The sequence below is a fragment of the Ascaphus truei genome, chromosome 4 (genome assembly GCF_040206685.1).
Source record: "Ascaphus truei isolate aAscTru1 chromosome 4, aAscTru1.hap1, whole genome shotgun sequence".
Taxonomy (NCBI): domain Eukaryota; kingdom Metazoa; phylum Chordata; class Amphibia; order Anura; family Ascaphidae; genus Ascaphus; species Ascaphus truei.
The window spans coordinates 83,588,857-83,608,100 of record NC_134486.1 but is presented as its reverse complement, the minus strand read 5'-3'; the positions used below and the strand labels follow the sequence as shown (position 1 = coordinate 83,608,100).

Below are 19,244 nucleotides of genomic sequence, written 5' to 3'. Positions count from 1 at the left end.
AGCCGATTGTTGTGCAGCTGTTAAAAACAAAGATCTTAAAAATGTATTGAAATTAATAGCGTTTCCAAATGGGAATTCCAAGTGTCTACAATGAACCCAAACTAGTAAATTTAGATTAAAGCAACATTCTAGTCTGCAGCCCCAGTATAGCAAAATGACCTCAGTCACTTACATTTAGGGATAGCTCCCTATAATCATCCAATCGTTTGAAGCAGAGAATAAGGGGTGACATGTAATATGGTTTCAGAGAGCCAAAAAGTATTAAAAAAAAGTTACACAACTTAGAAAACATAAAAATATGCATGTACCACAGACAGCATAAAAACGGTAAATATTATTTCTTACATAGCGCTGACAATGAAGCAGCGCTGTAAATAGAATTCTACAGGCACAATGAGTCCCTGTCCCAATGTAATTTTGGTGCCTGAGGCACAGGGAGATTGAGTGATTTACCCAGGATTACAAGGATGCGAAAAGAGAGTTCACCTGCTTCAAAGGCAGTGACATTACCACGAAGTGTCTCCTTAAGCTACAGTAGAACTGCTTTCTCATAACAATAAGATTGTGTCTGGCTCACAACCAGCTTCAAGTTTCATTCTGTTTTATCTGCAAGAAGACTAGGCTAGAAAGTCCAAGATGACTGCACAACCATCTTTGAATGGGTTGGTTGATCTATGCTTGGACAAAAGCTCCTGCAAGCTGCAAAATAGCTCAGAAATATAGTGGAATGACAAAGAAAGTACACCCTTTTTCAATTCTATGGTTTTACATATCAGGACATAATAACAATCATCTGTTCCTTAGCAGGTCTTAAAATTAAGTAACTACAACCTCACATGAACAACAACACATGACATATTACACCGTGTCATGATTTATTTAACAAAAATAAAGCCAAAATGGAGAAGCTATGTGTGAAAAACTAAGTACACCCTTAATGCTTCCATAGGAATTAAGATGCTAAGTAGCAGACAGGTGCTGCTAATCAAATGCCCTTGATTAATTGATCATCAGCAAGTGTGACCACCTCTATAAAAGCCAACGTTTTAGTAGTTTGCTGGTCTGGAGCATTCAGGTGTGTGATAACACAATGCCAAGGAGGAAAGACCTCAGCAATGATCTTAGAGAAGCAATTGTTGCTGCCCATCAATCTGGGAAGGGTTATAAGACAATTTCTAAACAATTTAAAATCCATCATTCTACACAGTGAGAAAGATTATTCAAAAGTGGAAAACATTCAAGACAATTGCCAATCTTCCCTGGAGTGGACGTCCCTGCAAATTCACAGAGAAATTGCAAAAAAAAACAAGAGTTACATCTCAGACTCTACAGGCCTCAGTTAGCATGTTAAAAGTTCAGACAGTACAATTAGAAAAAGACTGAACAAGCATGGTTTGTTTGGAAGGGTTGCCAGGAGAAAGCCTCTTCTCTCTAAAAAGAACATGGCAGCACGGCTTAGGTTTGCAAAGTTGCATCTGAACAAATTACAAGACTTCTTGAAAAACCAATGTCTTTTGGACAGACGAGACCAAAGTGGAGATGTTTGGCCATAATGCACAGCGCCACGTTTGGCGAAAACCAAAAACACAGCATATCAGCACAAATACCTCATACCAACTGTCAAGCACAGTGGTGGGGGGGTGATGATTTGGACTTGTTTTACAGCCACAGGACCGGGGAACCTTGCAGTCATCGAGTCGACCATGAACTCCTCTGTATACCAAATTAATCTAGAGTCAAATGTGAGGCCATCTGTCCGACAGCTAAAGCTTGGCCGAAATTGGGTGATGCAACAGGACAATGATCCCAAGCACACCAGCAAATCTACAACAGAATGGCTGAAAAAGAAAAGAATCAAGGTGTTGCAATGGTCCAGTCAAAGTCCAGACCTCAACCCGATTGAAATGCTGTGGCTGGACCTTAAGGCTGCGTCCCCGCTAGCGCTGAGCGGGTGGCGCTTGGCGAGGTGACTTGCACGTGTCTGTCTGTACACACGCACACGCTCACCGGCGCTCAAGTAAACAATTTTTTTAAACTTTCTAGCGCGCTCAGCTTCCCCTGCAGCGTCCGCCCCGTCCCACGAGCGCTTGCGAAAATTTTAAGGACACCCGGCACTCATGCTTAGATAGCTCTCCAAGCATGAGCACCCTTAGCGCCAGCGGGGACAAAGCCTAATAGAGCTGTGCATAAACTAATGCCCACAAACCTCAATTAACTGAAGCAACGTCGTAAAGAAGAGTGGGTCAAAATAATAAAATGTATGAACAGTTTTAAGAATGTGCGTCTGCGGTCTGATTTTCAACTAGCAAGCAGACAATAGTGCTAAAAAGTGTACATATGTATTTAAAATATTACTATTCAATATATCCTTTTAAAGCAAGAAGCTAAATGTTTTACACAGTCACATAAGCATGATACCCAATGACATTGTTCTTTTCACAAGACATAACCAAGAGAACTACAAGCTAGTGTGCCTATTTGAATGGTCATTTGCAAGTCCACAGCCACAATACAAATAGTGGCAGATTAAACACTCAATGCTAAAGGGGCAATCCCTTCTAGGACCAGAGTGCACTTCTTCCAGTAACCTATTTAAAGCTGCCGTTCAAACAATATCCTACATGTTTTTTTTTTTTTTTGTTAAATAAAATCAGTTCTGTGCTATGAGAGAATACTTGTAGCATTTAAAAAAAATAAACAATTTTAAAGAACGTTTTAGTGCATTCTAATGTAACAAGCACTTTTGTTCCTTTAGCAACCATTTACAAAGTCACTTCCCCTCCCGCATTTGAAACAGCATACCTTTTTGAGCCCTGCCCTCTCTCAAGCAGTGAACCAATTGAATCTAGTGCCTGCCTGGTCACATGATCTCCCTCACAGAACTTTGGCTGTCTGTGCAACAGAAGAGGACCCAAGATGCATTTAGTGAACCCCGAGCCGAAACTTCACCAATCGATCAGCAATTTAGCCAGTTGTACTGATGCACATATTGAGTATTTAAAAAAAAAAAAAACACACACACACTTTAACTGCAGCATTAAGGGGTTTCGTCTGGGTAACCGATACGTTTGTTATCCACATCTGACACCCAAGTTTTTTTATTTTTTAAAGTTAGACTTGGGAGGGGCTGGATTTCCTCTGGCTGCTCCCTAATGTGTGAAATCACTGCGTGATCAGCAAGTGCTTGTACAGTCAGAGCTGTTGTGGGATTCTGCCGGTTCGTGCGAACCAGTTACTATAATTCACAAGTTGGCCGAACCGGTGCTTAAAATCAGGCAGCGTCAACCAGCCTGCTTTCATCTCAATCAATATCCGTGCAGCATCAATGGCGCTACGTTGCCATGCCAAGGAAAACGCCACGTGACGAAACCACATCACGTGACGTCCGGTGCTATGGTAACGAGACGCTACGTGATGCCACGTGGCATCCCCGTTGGCATGGCAACGCAGCACCATTTTTGACGCAGCGCAGCCATATTGATTGAGATAAAAGCAGGGAAAGATGCTAGTAGACGCCGCCCGGGCAGGTGAAGGTAAGAGAAATCGGTTATTAAAATGTTACAATCCCACCACTGTGTCAGAGCCCCTCCTCACCTTTATTGGCCCTCTGATAAGGACAGGGTGGGATAAGGGGAAAGAAAACATGTGAACCATGAAGAGGCCATTAGAGAAATTCAACTGACCAACTGTGGGATTACACCTTTAAAGCTCCAGTGCCATTTCAATTAGGGCCAAAAATGTTGACCTTTCTGAGAATAGTGACAGAGTGATGGTGCAGAAAAGGCGCTAAACACTGTTAGTGCTCACTAAATATTAAGTGAAATATAACAAATCCAATCTTAAGTGTGAAAGTGATTCAAGTGAAAAAATATAAAATTATGCCAAATGGCGTGATGAATTAAATTAAATGTTGCAAGTCCCTGCTCGAACCCTCTGGTAGGGACCTGGTCCCCAGAAGGTAGAAACCCAGGGGGAGCATGCGGAAAAAACAAAAAAACAGCAATCTAAGTGCAGATGAAACACTTTAAGTGAATAATTTCACAAGGAGTCTTGGCTCGTAAGTGTAGCCTACTTACAAGATGTAAGTAGTATACGGGCAACAATTGGTATCTTGAGTAATATGGTCTCCTGTGTCCAGGCGTTGATACACTCCACCCCAGGTATTCAGTGTGGTGGTTAAATATAAAGACAAAAAGGACATATCCATGGTGCAGATCAATAGTATAAAGGTAGGTATTTTATATACACGTGATAAAAATGCACACTTACATTAAAATAAAATTAAAACAGCATGTATCACATAATAGTGAAAGAAGTGAGGATATGGTGCCGAGTGACTGCCGATCTTAGAAGCCTCACCGGAAGTGATGTAACGCTCTGGAGACCGCAGTGGAATCGAGCTGCAGTCAGTGCAGCGTGTGACCACACAGCAATCAGCTGAATGCGGGAGAACTATCAGAACGCACAGAACGGAGGCGGCGGGGTGAGCCACGGCGGTATCATATCCTCACTTCTTTCACTATTGCTGTTTTTTTGTTGTTGTTTCCGCATGCTCCCCCTGGGTTGCAAGAAAAACATTCCGAGAATACTACAGTAGTTTGCCATTTTTTGGCAGGCCAGCATACAGCTTGTTTTTTTTCCAAATTCGGCCAAATTACCTCAACTTTGGAATGCATTTGCTGCATTCTTTGATTAGCTATAGGTTAGCTATAGGTCTTCATCTTGCCCTCAATAAAAATGGTATCATAAATGATATATTCGGTGATAATTATACTAGTACTTATCTCAACCTCACAAATATTACACATAGTATTACACAGTGCCCGCGACGTTGCCCAAAAACAAATACATTGCTGCCGCCGCCCCATGCGCTTATAGTAAGCGCGATGGCGACAATGCGACGTCAAATTTGGAAACTGGCAATGTTTGATTTTTCAAGGGCTGTCACATCATGTGACAGCCGCTGAACCAATCAAATGCCAGAAAGCCCGCACTGCCGCCCAGCGAAATATAACTTTCACTAGCGGCGACGGGTGACGTCACCCGTCGCAGGCACTATCCGCGCGGCCTTATCCATACGGTGTGAAGCAGTCTTCCTTGTTTTACAGTAGAACAGAGGTGGCCAACTCCAGTCCTCGAGGGCCACCGACAGGTCAGGTTTTAAGGATATCCCTGCTTCAACATAGATGGCTCAGTCGTTCTGATAATAAAATAAAAAAAATGTACATAAAGCCTCTCCTGCTTTCACTTAACAATGTCAACATACTGCAAGTGGGAATTTAAGAGATTGAAGTAGGATCAGCAAACCACTGAATATGGCCAGAATGTTTGTGGTCTTTGCGGTTACCCTTATTGCTTTTAGACCTGACATCTGATAATTGTGGCCAAGGTCTGAGAAAGTCTACTAACGTATTTTTAAATTATTTTTTAAAGTTTTCAAAATTTATTTTTTAGACTCCATGTGAATTCCGGTTTGGTGAGATAATATTCAGATGATTTCTTCACAAGTTATGGCAAAGACAAAAGGTAAGAAACCTCCTGTGAATGTAAGGCCTCGGGCCGCGCTGAGCAGCGCTCTTGCTCTGCCTCGCCTGCTCCAACTGGTGCTTTTTTGCGTCCTGGCAGGCGAGGCAGTGAGTGCGCTTTGGGGGCGGGGCGAAGGCGTGGCTAGTCCCTCGCTCCCATTGGTTGTTTGCAGTCACGTGACCGCTCCCCCGCTCCGAAATTTAAACTTGCGTGTCTGGTCAAATTTTCTGAGCCTCCGCACGCATGCGGAAGCGGCTGCTAAAGCCGCGCTGATCACAGATGAAGGGGGTTTGTTCGTCTGCTCAGCGCGGCTCAGCGGGGTCTGTTGGACTATGTCCCAGGCCTTAGGCTGCATTGTTTACAAGCACTTCCAGGATAAACCTTAAAAGTGTGACACTTATTTTTTAGAAGAATCAATTCCTTTGAACCTAGAGTATTAAACGGCTGCATTTACAATTTGCCCTTACGTTGGACTGCAATTCAGCTGAACAGTGAGAATTCACACAGGAAGCCTAAGCAAATATCAGACAGGATTATATCATTTTTAAATGTAAACTTAATCCTCACTGCAAACATGTCGTCCCAACTACTGCGTTCACAATCACGGCACCTTTTGGCAGGCCAGGCTATACAGTTAATACGTAACGTTGCAAAACAACTTATGCAAAGCCTATTTACTTTCATTAACTACTTTCAAACTGCTCGCTAGTTAAATAAATGCTCGGTGCCAACTGTCACTCATAGTAACAGGTTACAAACAATGGCTCTCAGTTTTGGACAAAAGATCGAACACACAAAAGTGAGAAACAGCACACATTTTACAAAGTATAGCAAAGGCAACAATCAATTCAAAATCAATGTCTCAAACAAGTTCACACAGTCTTTTGTACACTAAAGCTGCAGACCAAGCAATATCCTACGTGTTTAAAAAATAAAATAAAATCAGTTCTGTACTATGAGAAAATACTTGTAGCATTTCTTTTTTTAAACGTTTCATTACATTTATAATGTATTATAATGTAAGAAGCATTTTTTGTTTCTGTAGCAACCATTTACAAAGTCACATCGCATTGCTCTTCTGACACACCCCTTTTTCAGTCCTGCCCGCTCTCTAGCAGTGCACCAATTGTATCTAGTGACTGCCTGGTCACATGATCTTCCCCACAGAAGGTTGTAATTAATATGAAAATGCATTCCACTGACTGCAGAATACTCCTCTTATACCATTTAGTGAACCCCGAGCCAAATCTTCGATCGGCAAATTAGCTAATTATTTATCATTGTGTGGATTGTATTGGTGCACATACTCAAAGGGGAAAATAATAATAAAAAACAAAATGACAGCTTGGACTGCTGCTTTAAAGCGCACATATGAAGATGCTTCCCAAATTGTAAATGTAAACACCAAGTATAAACCACAGTTTTAGTGATGTACCGGGTACCGTTACCCGGCTGCTTTTCAGCTACCCGGAAATTACCCGGACACGGCAGCTGGAAAGTGGACCCGGCGCCGGGTATCCGGGTAATGTCACGGTAGTTGAAAAGTATCTCTTACTTACCTGCTGAAAGCCGTGCGGACATCTGAACAGGTAAGCAGAGGTGCGAGGGCGGTGGGGCAGCATCAGCGTCAGTGTGGAGCCCGCGCGGGAGCTGCAGGACTCCATACAGCCGGCTGTCCAATAGGAAAGCTTCTTCTCCTGCTCCGGTCACATGGTCCCAGCTCACAGTGCAGTATGGAGTCCTGCAGCTCCCGCGCGGGCTCCACACTGACGCTGATGCTGCCCCACCGCCCCCGCACCTCTGCTTACCTGTTCAGATGTCGCCGCGGGCTTCCTCCACCCCAGGTAAGTTTCCACCCCCCCCAGGTAAGTGAAAAACCGGGTAGCCAGGTACAAGGTGCCAAATCCTCCGGGTACCCGTTTTTAAAAAAATGTAGGACCCGGTCCAACACTACACGGTTTACTTCTCAGCAGGAGCATTAATAAGGGCAGCCCACTTTGCAGGTAACAAGAAGACTACTTCACTTGTTTCTTTACAAAAAGATTCAATGCAACCTAAACTAAAAAACTGTTCACATATTTGCTTCCTGTGTCAAACAGTTTTATTTTATTCAGGGCCATAGAATTCTAATGTTACCTGATAATTACTCTTCTTCATCATTAGCATTTTAAAAACGAGTTATTTGCCATCATTAGCCAAACGAAACACAGCAAAAGGGAAAGAGACTGGCTCAATAATGTATCTGCATATGCAACCATTTACAAACATACTTAAAGAACATGCCTCTGCTACACTTTGGTCCTAGGAGAAAGACTGTTCCTTTGAAATAACAGTTAAATTTAAAAACTACCGCTCTTAAGGGAGCTCAATAATTAATTACCTTTTAAAGCGGATTACAACCTTAATGTAATTTTTCAGCTGTTTTTGATAGTATATTACTTATTATTTAAAAGGCCCAAAGCCTTAGGCCGCATTTATAGTGGCGGCGACGTGACGGATGACGTCACCCGTCGCCACTGGCGAAAGTTGTACTTAAAGTTTGAGCGACGTCGCTGGCGACAAGGCCAGTGACGTCACCAAGGGAGAGTGCAATAGGCGCTCTGTGATTGGTTTAGAGACAGTCACATGTGGCGACTGGCTCTCCAAAAAATCAAATAATACTGACTACAACATTTTTGGTCGATATGTCGCCGTCGCGCCTACTATAAGCGCATGCGACGGAGTCAATGTATTTGTTTCGGAGCGCCGTCGCAAGGCACTATAAGCGCAGCCTTAGAATGTACACCATAAAAAGCTCATGAAAAGCCATGCATAGTGCATTTAGTAAAATGTTCCAACTTTCTATAGCTCAGTTATCACTTGCAGGTGAGCTATACATCTGTTGGCTTCAGATCTGACTTATACAGTATATCTCTATCTCCCGCTATCTCTATAGAGATATTTATAGCAATTCACACTTTTGCTGAAATATATGGAAGCACTGTGCAAGCAATGATCATGTTCATCTAAAAAGAACAATACAAAAAAGTCAATCTAGCATGTATCCACTGATTAACAAAGGGTGTACCTCATTACATCTGGAAAAGCAAAAAGGAAAGAAAATGTAAAAAAAACAAACAAAAAAACCCTCAAACTATACACAGATGATTTTTGTAAGGATTCATGTTGGATTCTCTTACACAATACAGCTGCACAACACTATTTGTGAATCATTTTCTCCAATTAATAAGAATTCAAGACAATAAAAAGCTCTATTTACAACCTTTCATAAGTCCCATTGGGCTACACTCTGAGCAGATATTAAAAGAGTACAAGAGAAGCACGGCTGTGCTATTACAACACTGACAGAATGCAGTTTGTACTCGCATCACGATAAATAAAGCACAGCAGCGGACAAGGCCAGCCATGCAAAGCCCGTCAGAAAATGAAAATGAAGCAGGAAAATAAAACATGGTCGGTTACACAGAACGGCTCCTTGCATACAAATAGCAGTTACACCACACCTTAATAAGGACAAGCCATAGAGAATCATGATCAACCAATGTGCCCTTATTGTACATCTATCTGGTATTAATGATGTAGACAAATATATGATAGAAATACTCATGTTTGCATAGGAACACGATTTCGGCACAGTTTGCAAATTCTTTTACAAATGCATGTTACGGCAGCATGTCCTTCCGCAGCACACGAACCCGCGCACACCACTTTACAGCAACACATCCATGGAAAGCCGGAGCATTTGACATTTCTGTTAGAAAAGCTTACAGATCCGAAACAGATACTGTACTACATTTTTTTTTTTTTAATCTTTCTTTATACTGGTTAAAAACTGTGACAATGACCTACTAGCAATATGGGAATTAATCCTAGAACTTGGAATATTGTGTTTAATGTCAAGATGTTTTTGGTGCAGAACTTTGGACAAGTTTGAAGAAAAGACAAAATGAGGACAAGTTTGAATACAAAACACCATCAGAAGAGGGGGGTTATTTAAAGAAAGAAAAGAAGTTGGGAACAAATTTATACAAAAGAAGAAGATTAGGTTTCTAATACTGGCAAGCGTGCCATCAAATGGGAATATTTGTCATAGTGATAAAATGGGTGTGAAACCCACTTGAAAAGTGGGCCTCTCGTAAAAGAAACACTTTCCTCAAATACATAAGAATTGAAGCCCACAATGTGTTGTAGATTAGTATAAATAGATCTGTGAGCAGTGGAGTGCTATAAACATATCAGATAGATATTACCATAGAGATATGGAAATCCCGTGTTTTAGAAAGGGGGACCAACAGGGGTTTTGCCAAATTACTGCTGGATTTGTGATTCTTTCTTTGTACCGTAGATCAACATCTGCAAATGCAAGTAATTTCTTTTCGATAAATGTGATTATATTTTTGATTGATTGTCAAACGTTGCACATCGAAATTTACCTTAAATGCTTTTCTAGATTTCAGGGTTAAATGCCAAGAAATGCTGTAAAGGAAAATATACAAATATCTTTCATATACATTCTTTGCAAGATAGACCCTCCAGGCAGGAAGTAAAGAACTTGTAAGCAGATGATGCCAGAGCAATCCACTTGTATAATTCAGAACATATGTTGGTATAGAAGTTTGGTCATGACTACATTTAATGTCACAAAGGTTAAGTGACACTAGATGGGACTGTAATAAATGGTACAATTATTGCTTAAATGTGGCCAGGAAGAAGGTTTTTGCATGTAGTTTCAAATATTCCACAGGATAGGTATGATCATGACTGGATAATGAATTACATTAAGGATGTAAAAAAAAATTACAGTACAAATTGTACCCTTATAAATTGAGCAAAAAAAAACCAAACAAAATAACTATCATATAAATATGATCTCATTAATTTATAACAAACTACCATCATGTTGCAATTGTGAAGTCAGAATTTACCAAACAAGTGACTAAATCACACGCAAAAAAAATAAGTGTTTCCTGGATTTAAATAGGCGTTCAACTAGTTTACTGCTCTCACCATTCGAAAACTAATCCAGAGTGGATAGAAAAAGATCCTTCAATAGTTGCACTCAATGTGAACTGTAAAGAAATGTACAGTATAGGACACTATGGTCCAACAGCTAGTAGTTCTGTATAGGCTGACAGACTCGGGATCAGTAATGAAAAGGTTAAAATAAAACAATAACATTTTATTACATAAAGTTATTTATACGTGACTCAGATTCTTGTTCAGCTGGTAATGACTGATTTGGAGGGTGGCTCCTCCTCCCTAGTTTGAAGCTCACCCACTCCCACTTTAAATGGTTAAAAGCTCACTCCATTGCATCTCCCACTCTCAGGGGAACTTGCTTGCTTGCAGTTTGATTGTGACAAATCTAATAAAGAGTGCTTTTCCTGGTAATGTACAGGTTAATAAGAGCTTAATAAGAGCTTCAATCAGACTTAAAACTATGCAACTAATTTTGACAGATTTATTATAAATCATTCTTCCTGGTAATGCACAGATAATTAAGAATTTATATTAGTGTTAGGTACCCTTGAGATGTGGTCTGCCGTGTAGTGGCTCAGGGGCTTACAACTCTTTGGTCAAAATGTTAAACTAAAAGACCATTTTATTTAATAGATATCTATACATAGATATTTAGGCACTGTACCGTGTATAAGTTTCACTGGATGTGCACTGAGCTCTGTCTGTGTTTCATGTTGTCTCTGGTTTTAAATATATATTGCCATGCTCAATAGCACTCCTCTGTGACACATATATATGTTGTGGTTATTTTGGGGGTTCAATATGAGCTTGTAGGTGTCCTGTCTACTATATATTTCTGAAAGCACTGTATGTCTGCATGGCCTGTGTCCCTCAGGCCAATGAGATTGCTCCCTTGGCCCACCCGCCCCTGCACACCTCTCATTGGCTGGTGTGGTCTAACAGTATATACACACACCTATGTCTCACCCCTCCGGATTGCTCGCCCCCCCATGGCTCTCATTGGCCGGTGCGCTCTAACCCCTGGCCACACTACTACTACTACTACTACTACTGCTGCTGCCTGAGGTGAGGAATCGGTACTGCTGGAGGGGAGGGGGGGGTTTGACCCCCCCAGCTCCGTTTTTGACCCCCCCAGCTCAGTTTTTGACCCCTCCCCCAGCTCCGATTTTGACCCCTCCCCCAGCTCCGATTTTGACCCCTTCCCCAGCTCCGTTTTTGACCCCCCCAGCACCGTTTTTGACACCCCCCCAGCTCCGTTTTTGACACCCCCAGCTCCGTTTTTGACTCCTCCCCAGCTCCGTTTTGGACCCCCCAGCTCCGTTTTTGACCCCTTCCCCAGCTCCGTTTTTGACCCCCCCAGCACCGTTTTTGACCCCTCCCCAGCTCTGTTTTTGACCCCTCCCCCAGCTCCGTTTTTGACCCCTCCCCCAGCTCCGTTTTTGACCCCTCCCCCAGCACCGTTTTTGATCACCCCCCTCCCCACCCCCCGACATACACAGTGACAGACACACTGACACACACAGGGACAGACACACTGACACACACAGGGACAGAAACAATGACACACACAGGGACAAACACACAGTGACACTCCCCCCCCCACCTTCCCCCCTCTCTCCTGCCTCCCCCCCCTCCTGCCACCCCTCCCCCTCTCCTGCCATCCACCCCTCCCCCTCCCCTTCCCCATCCCCCCCCTTTCCCGCTCCCCTGACTAGCCGCCGCACCCACTCACCACCCACCCGGCGCCTCCCGCCTCACACCCACCCGCCACACTCACACCCCTACGCACCCACATCACTGACCAACCGCGGCACGCTCTCACCAGACACCCGCCGCCTCACACCTGCTCACACCCTAGCGGGACTCCCACCCACAGCCAGCACTCCACTACCCACCCGTACTGAACACCCACCCGATGCCTCACACCCTAGCGGAACACACACCTCACATTTTTACATCACTTATGTCACCAAAATATACATTGTACTGTGGTGTGTTTACAATAAACCATTTTTAAACAACAATATCTTATTACATTTTCTTCCATGTTTCTTTTCAACTATTTATAAATAATAATACCTATTACGGATTTACATCCCGGGCAACGCCGGGTATATCAGCTAGTATGTTATACATTCAAAGATGGCAAGAAATAAATAGTGGGTGTATTGCTTTTAAGCAGTGTCCAATGGCGTTCTGATAAGAATATCTGCTAATTATACATCATAAGCCAAATACAAAATATATTTTCTGTGTACTCTCACCAGTATAATAATTATTAGCTGTAAATTGTCAAACAAAGCAATTTTTATAAAAAATTTACACAAAAAGTCGTATTTTTACATTCATAGTTATGTAATATTCAGTGAGTGGTAATATGCAACATTCAGTACAGCTGAATATAACAAAAACAATTTTACCTAGCTTTTTAAAATGTAAGATACACATTACTGCACATATACACCAGTCTGCGCGCACACACACACACTATGTATGTATTCTGCAACATTTGAGAACGCAAATCATTAAATGTGAATGTACTCAACATATAAAAATAATATGAGCCAGTGTCAGACCTAAACCCACAAGTTTGATCTGAAGTTAGCCCAAAAAGATAAAACCAGTGTAAGTGACAAATCAGTGTGTCATTGTCACCAAGGTTTCCCAATACACACACAAATTCAGGGAGGGGGCAGAGATCAGATTATCTTAACCTCCTCATCATCATAGTAAAGCGTTTGAGTAGTAAAGTCACACAAAGCCATGCCCTCAAGGGCTTCCTTCCTTCCTGTGCGACTCTTACAGGTTTCATAGAAGACCTCCCCCTACACAGTAATCGCTTCCCCACTTCTCCCAGAGGGCCTGTACACACAGCAGGCCGCGCGGTGTGAATGGGAGCCTGGGAAGGCTGCAGTATTTATGAATGGCAGAGGTCACGTGACGGCGCCCAGGCTCCGTTCTATTCACAAATAGCAGTCTCTCCCCGCCGCTCTGCAGCGCGATCTCCAGACAAGTAACCCGATCTGTCCCCCGCCCAGCCCCTGCTGGCAGCGACCCAGCCCTGACCCGGCCTCCCTCCTACTCAGGACAGCCCGCACATCCGACCCCACCCAGCCAAATCAAGACAAATAAAAGACAAAAACGCCAACTTGCGCTGTAAAACCTCACGCTCAGGACACCAGGCTGGCTGATCACAGTGACGGGGGCTGATCACAGTGACAAGGGAGGGGGGATGGGGGGCTGATCAGTGACAAGGGAGAGGGGGGTCGGTCTGATCACAGTGACACGGGGGGGGGGGGCTGATCACAGTGACACGGGGGGAGGGGGGCTGATCACAGTGACACGGGGGGGAGGGGGGCTGATCACAGTGACACGGGGGGAGGGGGGCTGATCACAGTGACACGGGGGGGAGTGGGGCTGATCACAATGACACAGGGGGGGGAGTGGGGCTGATCACAGTGACACGGGGGGGAGTGGGGCTGATCACAATGACACAGGGGGGGGAGTGGGGCTGATCACAGTGACACGGGGGGGAGTGGGGCTGATCACAATGACACAGGGGGGGGAGTGGGGCTGATCACAGTGACACGGGGGGGAGTGGGGCTGATCACAGTGACACTGGGGGGGAGTGGGGCTGATCACAATGACACAGGGGGGGGAGTGGGGCTGATCACAGTGACACGGGGGGGGGGGGGGGAGTCGGTCTGATCACAGTGACAAGGGAGGGGGGGGGTCGGTCTGATCACAGTGACAAGGGAGGGGGGGTCGGTCTGATCACAGTGACAAGGGAGGGTGGGGGTCGGTCTGATCACAGTGACAAGGGAGGGTGGGGGTCGGTCTGATCACAGTGACAAGGGAGGGTGGGGGTCGGTCTGATCACAGTGACAAGGGAGGGGGGGTCGGTTTGATCACAGTGACAAGGGAGGGGGGGGCTGATCACGGTGACAAGGGAGGGGGGGGCTGATCACAGTGACAAGGGAGGGGGGGGGGCTGATCACAGTGACAAGGGAGGGGGGGGCTGATCACAGTGACAAGGGAGGGGGGGGCTGATCACAGTGACAAGGGAGGGGGGGGCTGATCACAGTGACAAGGGAGGGGGGGGGCTGATCACAGTGACAAGGGAGGGGGGGGCTGATCACAGTGACAAGGGAGGGGGGGGGGCTGATCACAGTGACAAGGGAGGGGGGGGGGGGCTGATCACAGTGACAAGGGAGGGGGGGGGGGCTGATCACAGTGACAAGGGAGGGGGGGCACCTCCACGGCACTAAAGGGGTTTGAAGCCCATGTCCTAGCCATGCTGCCGGCCTCTTATGCCCGGGTTGTCTCACCACCCAATCCGCCTTTCACTCCTATGGTGATTTATTGTTATTTTTTTTATGAATGAGCGCTGCAGCATGCAAATTAAAGGCAGGTCAAGAGGAAAAAAATGGCGGCGGAAGAGAGGAGGGTGAGGGAATAGCAACACACATTTATATACAGCACAAGGAATGCCTCCCTACGGCATTACAGATCCCTGGCAGACACCACTGTAAATCAGACGGGTCTGCAGCACAGCACGCACAATGTACACATGTTCTACGGCACAAGACCATATTCACTGCATGATCGACAGGAATATGGTAGACTCTGGATCTCGTCAAACCTTCTCTGCTATGGGAGCTTATTACACAGAGGTAGCCTGACAAATACAACGGATTTCTCGATGTTAGTGGCCTGGCGAATCCCAACATCACCCATACCGGGAACCTGCAGAGGGGCCGGGGAACGGAAGTCATGTTGTAGAGAGGGTCTGGAGACTTCCTACAAGTTTTAGCACACTTCATTTCCACATAAAGCGCTGAGAATGGCAGGGGGTAAAACAAAACAACCATCAGTGCTAGATGGTCATGCACGGCAGGCCTCCCAGGCACTGGGACTCATTGCACAGCAGTGTATAGGTGTGAGAGATGTCAAGTATGGCATATAGAAACAGAGTTTGTTACTTGCAGGTGGTGGTAGGTGAGTAAATTCAGACACAACAGGCATGTCTTGCACACTCATGAAAATGTGTCTTATTTGAACAAATCATGTGTGTTTTTTTGCCTTTCAGTTTCTCCACCACACACAAACTGGTAATTGGAAAAACTATGCAGCTCTTCCCCCACAGAGTACCCCGTCACTTTCCAAGCACATGCCCATCAGAGACTCTCAAAACGGGGTTGGAAATGACTGTTGATATGCTATCTGCTCAAAGCACCAATTCATCATCACCCCCACAATTTAGAGATATGTTTCTACTCAACCTTTAATGGATCATCTAGATGCAATAAAACACTAAGGATAGACAAAAGTAGCAGTACACAACCTACAGTTGTTGCATGTGTTTTTAATTTATATACATCCAACAGACACTTTAATAAAAGACACATATACCAATGATAAAATATTAGGAGAATGAAATCCTTGCCATGAAGATCGTATAATCTAATACATGTTTAGAAATTAGACATGCATAGATGTAAATGAATTGGTATTAGAGGCCTCTCAATTCAATATTCTGTAAACCCTTCCTTTGTTTTTAAAGAGTTCAGTTCCATTCACCTGAATAGTGCATAACTCTTTCCTAGCACAGGAAAGTTGCCTTCTCTGTACACTGAATATGAGCCCTAATGCTTAGCAAGAAAGGACTGGAGGATAAGAGGATACTGGGACATATGGAAGAAAGGAGAAAGACTACAAGTGGCATGCAATGACTGTCATTATTGACAAACAATAAGCCAATACAGACAATTCCAAAAATTAAACGTTCAGCAATAGTACATGGTATGGGTGCTAAAGTCCCTGAAGTTGGACCCCAAAAAGCTCCATGTAGTAGTAGAATCAGAGAAATAGTTGCTTGATAAAAGGTCATGTGCCTGAAATGTCGGGTTTTTTTGCGCTGTGGCAAACGTCTGAGGAATATGTATGTGTGAGTGCTTGTCCCATTTCTGCACTGTTTACAACATTCATTATGTATTACCGTATTGTAAAATATACAGAATGTAATAATTTCACATACAAAAAGGATGCAACCAAATTTAACCTACATCAGCTTTCTTTACAGGGTTTCTTTATACATTACTATATCTAAGTCCACATCGAAAATTACATATCAGTTTTAAAGAACATGAAGTGACCTTACGCACATTTGAAAAAGGTAAAAGCTATTTACCCGGCGAGCTGGGTAAATAAGGCTGGTTCATCCTTATTTATACGGCAGCAGGATAAATAAAGTACTTATTTGGCCTAACCCCAACATGCCTGCCTAACCCTTACCAGCTATGTCTGAGTACTGATAATCTGGGAGAAAATTGTTCCCTGTTAAATGAAAGAGAGCAAAGGGGTTCAGAGCTGGCTTCCAGGTAGACAATGTTTTTTTTTTTTTTTTTAAATACACAGGAGAGAACGCACACTTCCTATGAGAGTATACATATACACACACACTAGGTATGTTGTACACACGGCAAAGGATCCAGTCATCTACAGACCACTACATTTAGGTGTCATACAAGTACCAGAAAAACCAAATATGCAACATGCTTTGGAGTCACTATCACAACATAGCTTGCACCTAACAATCTAGCACTTCAAGGGCTGGCTTGTCCATAAGGATGCAGAATTCAAACCCATGAATTGGTGATGTGTTGATAACCAAAGTACACAGCACTTATAGTGATTATCCAAGGCCACCAAGCTACTACATAAGGGCGTTTTATGCTAACTCCTGCACTGTTTGTTCCTCAGGGGACCTTAAGGCTACTAAAATACTGAATGGTGCATAATCACATGGTAACCAGATTCCTAAAAGGGATGAGGGAACTTGAAGGCAACCAAGCGCATGCAGTGCACAGCCACCAAATGGAAATCAATCTTAGGCTAAAAACATTATCAAAATGTTGTGTGACAGTATGGAAGGAACAACAAACCACTGAATGTTAAAGAGGCATGTATGTATTCATTGCAAAGCATGGTATGTATAATGAGCATATCATACATCAGTAATGACATGTTAACATTGATCTGCAATGTCTTGCAGACATCTGCAGCAGCAAAAGTTGTGTAATAATTGTAATATGCAGCATCTTCAACAGTAAGGCTATTATACGGTGCAAGTAAAGATATTAACGCGTAAAATCCTGAGCAGTAAATTACAAGATTTCAGTAATAGAAAGTTATTCATAATACAATAAATATATAATCTACATGCTGTAGAATCCGCTTGACACCAGCACCCCAATAATGTACTATGCCATGTAATAACACAAAGTACTGCAGGTTTTTGCACCAGTGAAGATATTATGTAATGTGCGATATACGGCGTATTAATGTGACGACTTAATTAGTTCCATACATTCATTGTTAACACTAAATGATCTGTATTACCATACGCTGAAGGCCCTTATATTGCATATTTGCATTGTACAGTGTATTCACCAGTAATACACTATGCAATTACCCAGCACACGCTGTGAATGAATGTGTAACATTGCAGCACACTGCAGGCCTCTCCAGCAGCAAAGGTACCTAAAAATCTCTAATATCCCACATCATGCATTCAACCATCATAAGCCATGCGTTTATTCATAAAAAAATAAACTGTGTAAATGACAACACTATTACAGGCCCCTCCAACACTACATGGGATTTACACTTCTAACACGCCATGCATTTACACCCAACGTACTCTGCATACATCTGCAACATTGCAATACACTGCAGGCTGGCAAAAGAAAGGATTTGCAAGACAACCCAGTGCACCAACTGGACCCCAACCAGACGTAACCACAACAATCCCCCTCGTGGGGAGCCCGGGGGATGGGGGAGCCGGGATTGGGGGGAGGGGGGGTTATAGACTTACTCCTCCGGGGGAGCTTCCTCTGTCATTTTGTCCTGATCACCGTCTCTCTCCCGCCTCGGGGGGCTCCGAGCTGTTCATCTTGTTGCCCTCTTCTTCTTCTCTCACATACCAGGTGGGCCCCGGGTCAGCGGGGGGAGGAGGAGGCTGCGTCCCCCCTCCTCCTTTTTCTCGGTGTGTGTGTCCCCCTCGGCTCGGGCTTCTCCGAGGCCAACTGCAGCATCGGGGAGGACACCCCCCTCCCCGGACAGACAGACAGACACACACAAACCTCTCCCTCACTACCAGTATCTCTCCCGGTGACTCTCAGGCGGCTCTGCCCCGCCCGGTCTCTGCGCGTACGCAAGGTAAGGGAGAGTCTGGCTGCTGCTGGTGGCCCCGTCCGAGCCCCATCTCCTGTTACTCCATGTTGAATCCTGCCTGTCTCGCTCGCTCTCACCCGCCGCCGCAGGGACTAGGAGGAGAGACACACTGAGAGGAAGTGGGGCGGAAGCGATGACGTCACCCTCCCCAGCAACCAGCTGCCAGGCCGGAGCCGCGAGGACACGGACCTTGTGAGAGAGAGCGAGGGACGGTTGGAAGGTTTATTACACTACAAGTAGGGGGAGGTTGGGGGGGAGAGGAGTTGAGAGCGCGCGCTCCGCACACGCAGGCGGAGAGTGGAAGTGTGTTTGTGTTCGCGCGCCCCAATCTTTCCACTGCTTTCACCCCCCTAAAAGTTCTGAAAATGGTATGACCCCCTCTCCCCCCCGTAGCGTGCTCGCGCGCGCGCCCCCGCCCCCCAGGCACCCCATTCATGTGCTGAGCGTGGAGCTCTGCAATGTCGTGAATGAGGATGAGATGCAAGGGTGCTGCTGTAATGTAA

The 19,244-nt window shown here is 44.5% G+C and overlaps 1 protein-coding gene across 1 annotated transcript in view; it reads right to left on the bottom strand.

The window, feature by feature from the left end:
* The window catches only part of SPRED2 (sprouty related EVH1 domain containing 2), an 87,209-nt gene extending 68,227 nt beyond the window's left edge, over positions 1-18,982 (bottom strand). The window contains exon 1 of the mRNA XM_075596109.1: positions 18,383-18,982. Coding sequence (XP_075452224.1) covers positions 18,383-18,408 — 26 coding nt within the window. The 5' untranslated portion in view covers positions 18,409-18,982. The remainder of the gene's footprint in view (positions 1-18,382) is intronic.
* Between the last annotated feature and the right edge of the window lie 262 nt (positions 18,983-19,244).